Genomic DNA, 8,308 nt, shown 5'->3' with positions numbered 1-8,308 from the left:
CATACTGAAAAAAAATTATGGAAATTACCATACATCGTTGTCTTCATCTCAATATCGTCAATAATAACATCAGTGGTCTTGCCGCTTTTCCCATGATGTTGCCAATCATGTTGTCGGTGCCTAGAATCACACATCACACATGGCATACTAATTTTGTCTTATCAGTCTCCTTGAAGTTGCTAGACCGTGAGCCCTTGTTCTTGCCTTCAAACTTGCCATTGCCCTCATATTTGTTCTTATTGAACTTGTGGGACCGCAAACTATTCTTTTGTACTTTGAAAAACCTATTCCTTTGTACCACATTGGCACTAGAATTTTCTTCATTGAGTAGAGCACATGTGTCTTTTGCCCTCGCCTATTCTTGAGCATTAAGAGTCCCAATGAGATTCACAACGAAATAATCATGTCTGTGTTTCGGGAAAGTGGCAAAATTTCTCAAGGAGGGAGGAAGCTTGGCAAAATAATTTTTTCTGGCAACACACAAGAGAAGTGCTCATGTTCCTTGGCAAGTGACTCTCATTTGCCTGCTCAATAACTAAGCAGTGATCGATCGATTTGTAGTCATGATACGGCTCCATGAGATACAACTCACAACCTACATCCGAGACCCAAACTTGGCGTGGTCCCACCTATCTCTGCTATTAAATATAATCATGTAAGGATTGACTATATTTGTCGCCAAGAACGATAAGAACAGTACCTTTGAAGAGGTTATCAACAACCTCAGACGCTTCCTCCTGTTGAGAAGTAAGCATGCCTTCAGGTTTTCCCTTGGAGGCATGAAAATAGTTCCTGGCTGTTGGCCAAAGCATAGTCCTTGTGCACCACTTCTTGTAATTCACACCCTCATGTACACAAGGTTTGAGGGCTGCAAAGCCAATTGATGAAAAACTGCCCATATTTTTTTCTGGGGGATTCTTGGAAATATGATTTATATTATTAGAATTAATCCCAAAATAAAGTAGACAATGCAACAGGAACCTAATATACAAAATAATCCAACCACTACTAGTGCTCAACAATCTAGATTTGCAATTTGGTAGATAAGGAAATTATAGCATTGCCAACATTAACACCAAAAGTAGTCCCTAAGAGAGGAATAAGAACACATACGTGGCACATGAAGAAGAAGCACCCTTGGTAGCAACATTGGCAGCAATCATAACGGCCTCAACGGTGGCATCGTTGGAGCCATTTGAAGCCATGAAGACGAAGTAGACAATGTCGAGGAAGTGGACGAATCAACGAGTAGTCAGGTGAACACTCCCCAAAGCGTTATCAACTCTCTCCCGTACGGTTCGAGTGGTCCTCTCTCTCTCTGTGTGTGGATGTAGGAGTGACTCCTTATATACTTGAGCGGTCAAAACTGAACCATTGTAGAAGATGAAAGGAGAGGAGCAGGCCATGAAACTGCTCGGATTAATCTTCTTCATTTTTTGCGGGGGGATTAATCTTCCACTATCACACAAAATGTTTCGACTTCTGTCACACACGTAAAAAAGAAGACGCACACACTTGGCAAGGGCTCAAGCCCATCTTATTTTGTTCACAAAACACGGTGTGCGGGGCGAGGCGGAAGAAAATGCATGTGTATGTATGTTCTTCTCAAACTCTTAGCAGTAGAAATAAATTTGTCGAAAAATATACCAGTCTAACTCCATTTCGAGTAGCAATATGGGCTAAAGTTTCACCTATAAATTATTGAATTTGCTTAATAGTCCCGACCTACATAGTTCCAACAATCACTTGTGTGCAAGGAGGATTCTCCGAATTTCAGAAGGAAAGCAAAGCATTCACGGGCCAGACTTATTTTGATATGATAGCATGTTTCCTGCAGTATGTACAAAGCACGGCACGGCACGCAAGACAAGCGTGTCACATGAGCGGCTCGTCGACCAAGCAGCAGCAACATAGCGCGGCGAAACTGCAACATCACACAGGAAAACAGGCACCAGGAAATTAGATACGTATATATGTCCCTTCGTAGAGGATGAAACTAATTTATTAAGGTGGTCCGTTGATTGATTAGCATCTTACAATCCTAATATGAAGCATGTTGTGGACACCGGAGGCTTACGAGGAGGCTCCTCCTCCTCCTCGCCCTTGGACGGAGGCATCATCGGCCCAGGAGTTCCTGAAAATAACAATTGGATGTTGATTCAGATTTTCCTAAAAACTGCGAATTATGCGAGTCAGAAAAAAAAATGGCTTTAAATTGGGACTCCACAACAAATCTGATGCCACATTTTTTTACCATGGTAAATCAAACGTTTTTCAAGACAAATTATGTTATCCGAGGATGACAAGTTTAATTGGCGAGCTTGAAAAATCGACCTCAGTTCTTTTTATCAGAAATTTGTCATGCTTGCAAACTAAATTTTGCCTTCATCGCGCCAATACAATGCCATGAAAAATGACATATTTGCCATGCCTAAAATCTGATGTCATTTTTTCAGTGTTTCCGTTAAATTGTGCCTGCAAAAATTTCAGTTGCATTGCATTCATGGATAATTCTATTTTTCTTTAGGGGAGAGGGCCCTGTACTGGCTGGATCCATGGCCATAATGAAACCACGGGAACACATAGATAATATGCAAAGGTTGGGGTAGAGATCCGGAATGGTTACCTTGTTCCCTGTCGCGACGGTAACTGTCCTGATCATGATGCATTTTGCGGACAATGTGGTAATGGATGGATTATCTCTCGACAAAAGGGAATGGCCGAGGGATGATGGATTGTCCTATCTTTCTACAAATGGAATGGGAGGAGAGGATGAATTGCTGTCTCTCTACAAATGAAATGCAAGATCCCTCACAAAAGAAAGAAAAATGCAAGAGGCTGGATCATCTGTCAACAAATGAAATGGGAGAGAGGTTGAATTATCCCTTGATAACAAATGAATCGAGAAACGGAATCAATCATCTCCCAACAAACGGATCAATAAATGAATCTCTCTTCTTCTTTTGCGAGGGGAGGATGAGTATCTGTCGATCAAGAAATGAGAGAGAGAGAGGCGAGGAGGAGGAATGGTAGATCCAGAAAAATGGTACATCCAGAAATATCTTGTGGACGAAGCAATCGATTTGTTCAAAGCAGTAAAAACCCAAAAATAGGAGTAACGGCGCATTGAACACCCGGAAAGCTCCAGCTGTCGGTTACGACGTTTGTTTTTTCAGAGGTTATATCAGTTCTTCGAGCTGCCGGCTACGACGTTTTTTCAGAGGTTGCATCGGTTCCTCGAGCTGTCGGCCACTCCAAATCACGCACTGCGGCTCAGATATTTCGTTTCTTTTCTTTCTCTCATTTCGGGACAGAAGTGAAAGAAACGGGAGCACTCTGTCTCTCCCCACGCTACAACGATACAGGTCCGGCGACAATGCATGATGCAGACTGCAGATGCACACGCCCAACCTGCACTTTCACGGCGAAAGTTAAGTTGCGTGCGGTCATGCTCATGCGTGCTTGCCACGCGGTTCACCGGTTGCTTAGCCATCGCTTCTCCGCACGTTTCTACGACGTTGGGTGTGAAAAGGCAGCCTTCCTTTCATTCTTGTCGTTGTTTGTTTCGTCCTCTCTCTCTCTCCGTGTGTGCGTCGCGCATGTGATTAGATAAACTTTCTTCTTCTTGGTGCCGTTTTTTTAATGAACCGACACAAATCTTAGCGGCCGATGAGTTCCTGGTGATGGTGGAATGTGGGGGCACCCCACGATTCGCCAAAAAGGAGACAGAATGAGATACGATACGACCGGCCGGGGCGCTCTCATGAACGGATTACGGATGGATGTATGTATGCACGGGGTAATTTGGCAAAAGTCCATGGAAAATACTTACGTAGCTGATAATAAATAATATAATTCACAATTGACAATGGAAACGCGATTAACATGTACAGACTAGAGAGCAAGCATGCAGACTAAGCTAGCTACCTAAGCCGTGCATCCCCGGGCCGGGCAGGATGCTTATTGTCTCCTTCAAATTGAATCCTACTAGTAGTACAAGCTGATAATAGATAGATCGTTCGTTCGGGATCATGGCCTCCATGATCGAGATACGTGCCGCGTGTTTGGGATTTTCAGTACAGTCGCACGTTTTCAGCGCTGGATCCCTCCCTCTCTTCAGGCGAGTCATGGCGTCAGTCATGGGTGTGGCAGATCAGTTGCAGTTGGCGTAGCATGTTCTCTTCTCACTCGAACAACTTCCTGCCGTCGCTGTCGAGGCGCGTGTAGCCGAGCACGCAGTTGGCGTAGGCCACGTTCTTGAGCGCCTTGCCGTGCCACCTGCCGACGGCGGCGACGCCGGTGCGGACCGTCTTGAGCAGGCAGTCGGCCGTCCTCACCACCCTCCGCACGCCCGTGGGCAGCGACAGGTAGGGCGCGTTGAAGAGGTGGAACTCGAGCGCCGCGGCGGGGTTCTGTTGCTGCTGCTGCTGCTGCGGCTGCGGCTGCTGCTGCTGGCGCGACGCCATGAGCATCCTGCCGACCTGGCGCGCGAAGCCGGCGCCGAGGGAGTGGCCGCAGAGGCACACGTTCTCGGAGCCGAACCTGTCGATGGTGGCCCTGAGCGCCTGCAGCGCGCCGTGGAGCCTGGCGGAGCCGCGGAGGCTGTTGCACGCCAGCAGGCGCAGCTCGTCCTCCACGTCCCGCCGGATGGTGGGCGCGCGCAGCAGCGTGCCCCGGAACGCGATCACCGCGCTGGGCGCGCCGGTCGGCCTTTCCTCGGCGCTGGCGCCGCGGCGGTCGAGCAGGTGGCGGTCCTCCCACTCGAAGATGGCGCCGAAGACGGAGCCGTCGCGTTCGTCCACCAGCTCGTGCGCGAGGCGGTAGCTGAAGGGCTTCCACCACTGCTGCGCCACCTCCGCCGCGTCCCTCCGCTCCTGCCTCTCCAGCTCCAGCAGGTACACCGCCTCGATCAGGCTCGCCATCACCATCCTCCTGTAATCGTCATCCCTCCTGCAAACCAAACCAACAGGGAACATGAGACACGCATTCCTCGACGCAAGCTGGAAGATCGGGCACAATAGGGAAGATCGGGCACATGCTTACCAGCTGGTGTGTGTGAGCTCTCTCCATGAAGTCGAGCAGGGCAAGTTGTCACGCACCCCCATCTCCGCCATGCGCTAGAAGCTGAAGGTCGAAGCTACTTGTTGCTGCTTGCTCTGCGTCTCGTTGCTGCTTGGTTGAGTCGAGTGTGGAGGATGTCGTAAGGAAAGTGTGTAGGGGGAGGCCGCAAATATATACCGGGGACGGGAGCCTCGGGCTCGCAGGCAGCCTGGCAGGATCTTTCTCTCAAGGCAGGGGAGGGACGGAAGGTGGTGTACGGGCAGGAAGGAAGGAAGGATTGGGCCGAATTTGCTAGCCGCTAGTGGAGCGAAGGCATAGTTTAATGGCGGGAATAAAGGCGACCCACCGGAGAACAAAGAGAACAAAAGATCGCTATAGGGGATAGCCAGCTCGCGCTTTCCAGTTCCCCGCAACTTGACTGAATCGGAATTGGGGGCGATCGATCGATCGATCTCAGACGGATGGCAGCCGTGCCGCTGCTGCCCGCCAGTTGCTTGCTGCCTGCGAATAGTTGCGCTCCAGGCTGTGAAAGGGCGGGCGCGGATCGGGCGGACTCCGTCGATCGCAAGCTTTAGGGGAGCATATATTCCGTCGCCCACGGCCTGCCTAAATCAGCCTGGACCATGCATGGATGCACATCACCGTCGTCGTCCCTGCGGGCGGGCGGACGGAGGTGTCCCTCGCTAAGCATCGAATCTCGTGGCGGGCTCCGCGCGCTGTACTTGTGCGGGGTATTCATTGTGTGCGTCGTGTGTATGACAGGTTGGGTTAGGCGGCCCGACGCGTCGATGGCCGCGGGGACAGGGTGCGTGGGGGGTGGCTGTCGTCAGGGGGAAGGCTGGTGACACCGGTGGTTGATCAGGCGCCATGGTTAGCCGGTGATTTGGTCACGTTTTGTTACGCTAACCAGGGGAATTTGTTCCCTCGCGGGTGTGGGTGTTGGTGTGGCTAGTGCGGTCGTGCTCCGCGTGTCCGGTTCGTCACACCGAGGGGTGGTGCCGCGTTCGTTTTCCTGATAATCTGCTGCCGGGGAGCTTATATATAATTGTATATAAGTTGGAACATCTTTTCGTGTACTGGGGTCTGGCTGGACTGGACGGTATGGATCGACGATCTGCGTGCGTAGGTTAAGGTCAGCTATTGCAGACGTCGGGTCACCTTGCACTCATTGCCAAAGAAATGTTTCTTTTACGCCCCAAAATTCGTATGAATGTTCTATGTTATATATATAATCTAACATGTTGGTACCAAACTCCAGTGGTGTCAAATCATGTTGTCATCCTGAGTTCTCTTTACTTACCGAGCCGCTCGCTCGTGTGAAAGAAACCTTAAGACTCGGTATGGTTTGAGGGCTATCCCTTGGGTGGCTGGGGATAGCCAGTTTTTAGGTGGCTGCTAGGTGTTTGATTTACAGTTTGAATGCCTGAGGATAGCCCAATTCGGAGAATATCTGCTAAAAAACAGGCGGCGGCTGAATGCGGACAGACTCCCGCCTTCCCCTCTTTCCCAACTATCCTCACCGTCCTCCATCCATTGGTCTAGACGAGGGAAGTAGGCTAGGCGGTTGGGGGTAGCCCTAACCATTCTACCTATCCCCCGAATCAAATACACCCTAAACATTTTTTTGGACCCGGAGTTGATAAAAAAATCATTGGGAAAAGAGAGGAGAGACCCTACATAATGCATGATCAACGAACTTGGCGCCGATGCTTGTCAGACCTAGTGTCAATATATACACCGTTATAGCTCAAGGTGGAACAAGGAAGGGAGATGAGGATGACGAAGATCTAGGTTTAAAATGTGTCAATTTCAGATGCATTCCGCCCAACCTCCCCCAGATTAGCATATAGTGACCATACGACTAGTGCTATTTATATGCAAAACGATTACATGATAACTTGACGGAAGGAAACTATGCAGAAGCTTTGCAAAACTTTTAGGAAGCTATGCGGCTAGAAATCTATCCCTATGATCGAAGTTATATACACTATAACATAGCGGAAATCCAATTTGGCTCCCGGGAGCACGTACTCCTGCGCGCTAAAATTATTTTTTGAAATGTCGAAAAAATTCCAACAAATTTTTTATGTATTCGTAGTCACATCCAAATGCTACCTGCTAAGTTTTAGCCAAAAAGATTAAACAGCTTGGCCTATGCAAAAATAAATAAAAAATTGAACACTAAATGTTACCCAAAAATATCACCCAAATTTGTTTTTTTCATCGACGGAACACTACTGCTCCGTTTCGCATGAAAATTGTCAAGCATGCTTGCGACACTAACACGAACATCCACAAAAAAATTAGAATTTTTTGAAAACATTTTACCACTTTTTTAAGGTACTGTTCATCCAGAAGCAAATGCTCCCCGGAGCCAAAACGCCTCCCCATAGCATAGGCCTTACACAAACAAGCAATGAAGGGCATACAAAGGCTTTGTAATATTAATTTCAGACACTAAAGTGAAACCCCTTCTTACCACAAGCTTTTAATAATATGCATGTGACATGTCAATACATGCAATTATCTCCACTATAGAAAGAGATAGACATTATTCTCGGCACACAAACTGTGGAGGCAAATGATGGCCTGCAAGTGCTCAAAGTTCAGTTGTACCCTTTGTACTGATCCCACAGGGAGCACAAAAAATAGACTTTGTCTCTTGTAGTGGTTTATGATGTTGTGCGTGCAAATTAGTTGCGATCCAATTCAAAGCGAAAATGGAAGTTTGAAATGTTGCAAGGTTATTGTAAACACACTAATAAAATGCACTAGTAAAATAAAAGAGCGCAAGACGTCAAATAATGGTTGTTGGAATCGATATGGCTTCTGTATTCCCCACTAGTATGTTATATGTAAAGCGACCTATGCCTAAGCATAATTTGAAGTTCGGATTCCTAAGCCCCTTTATATATTTCTATAAGTGGGCGGAACCAAGTACAAATACGTGCATATATGCCATAGCCTCATATCACATACGCCACTGCTGTTCATCCCCACTCTAGCTACCGAACGGTGATTACGGGTTTCCCATGGATATAGCTAAGGTGGTCCCTGTTTATCCCCTATTGCCATGATCAGGGAAGGTGGGAGATAGGTATAGTCACTACAAAGCTCCGCAAACCCACCATCACATAATCAGCAATGACCTTTGGTCCAAAGTGTGCTACTTATGTGTTGGGGAACGTAGTAATTTCAAAAAAAATCCTACGGACACGCAAGATCATGGTGATGCATAGCAACGAGA

At 47.8% G+C, this 8,308-nt stretch overlaps 1 protein-coding gene and 1 long non-coding RNA gene across 2 annotated transcripts; both read right to left on the bottom strand.

The window, feature by feature from the left end:
* Positions 1–1,675: 1,675 nt before the first annotated feature.
* Positions 1,676–3,066, bottom strand: LOC120974488 (uncharacterized). Its single transcript, XR_005769878.3, has 3 exons — positions 2,627–3,066; positions 2,038–2,134; positions 1,676–1,924 (listed from the first exon to the last, which is right to left on the bottom strand). It is a non-coding gene; the product is annotated as an uncharacterized lncRNA (long non-coding RNA).
* A 752-nt stretch (positions 3,067–3,818) lies between these two features.
* On the bottom strand, positions 3,819–5,618 carry LOC109744973 (GDSL esterase/lipase At4g10955). Its single transcript, XM_020304111.4, has 2 exons — positions 5,044–5,618; positions 3,819–4,950 (listed from the first exon to the last, which is right to left on the bottom strand). The coding sequence occupies exons 1-2, from the start codon at positions 5,112–5,114 to the stop codon at positions 4,185–4,187; spliced, it is 837 nt and encodes a 278-aa protein (XP_020159700.1). The 5' UTR covers positions 5,115–5,618; the 3' UTR covers positions 3,819–4,184.
* Positions 5,619–8,308: the final 2,690 nt, after the last annotated feature.

This window comes from Aegilops tauschii, chromosome 2, assembly GCF_002575655.3.
Source record: "Aegilops tauschii subsp. strangulata cultivar AL8/78 chromosome 2, Aet v6.0, whole genome shotgun sequence".
In the NCBI taxonomy this organism is placed as follows: domain Eukaryota; kingdom Viridiplantae; phylum Streptophyta; class Magnoliopsida; order Poales; family Poaceae; genus Aegilops; species Aegilops tauschii.
This window is presented reverse-complemented; position numbering and strand designations above follow the sequence as displayed.

Bases quoted from the DNA above. Each gene is read 5' to 3' on its own strand.
- LOC109744973 (XM_020304111.4), bottom strand. From the start codon at position 5,114: ATGGCGGAGATGGGGGTGCGTGACAACTTGCCCTGCTCGACTTCATGG. The intron at 4,951-5,043 runs GTAAGCATGTGC...TTTGGTTTGCAG, and splicing joins GAGCTCACACACACCAGCTG to GAGGGATGACGATTACAGGA.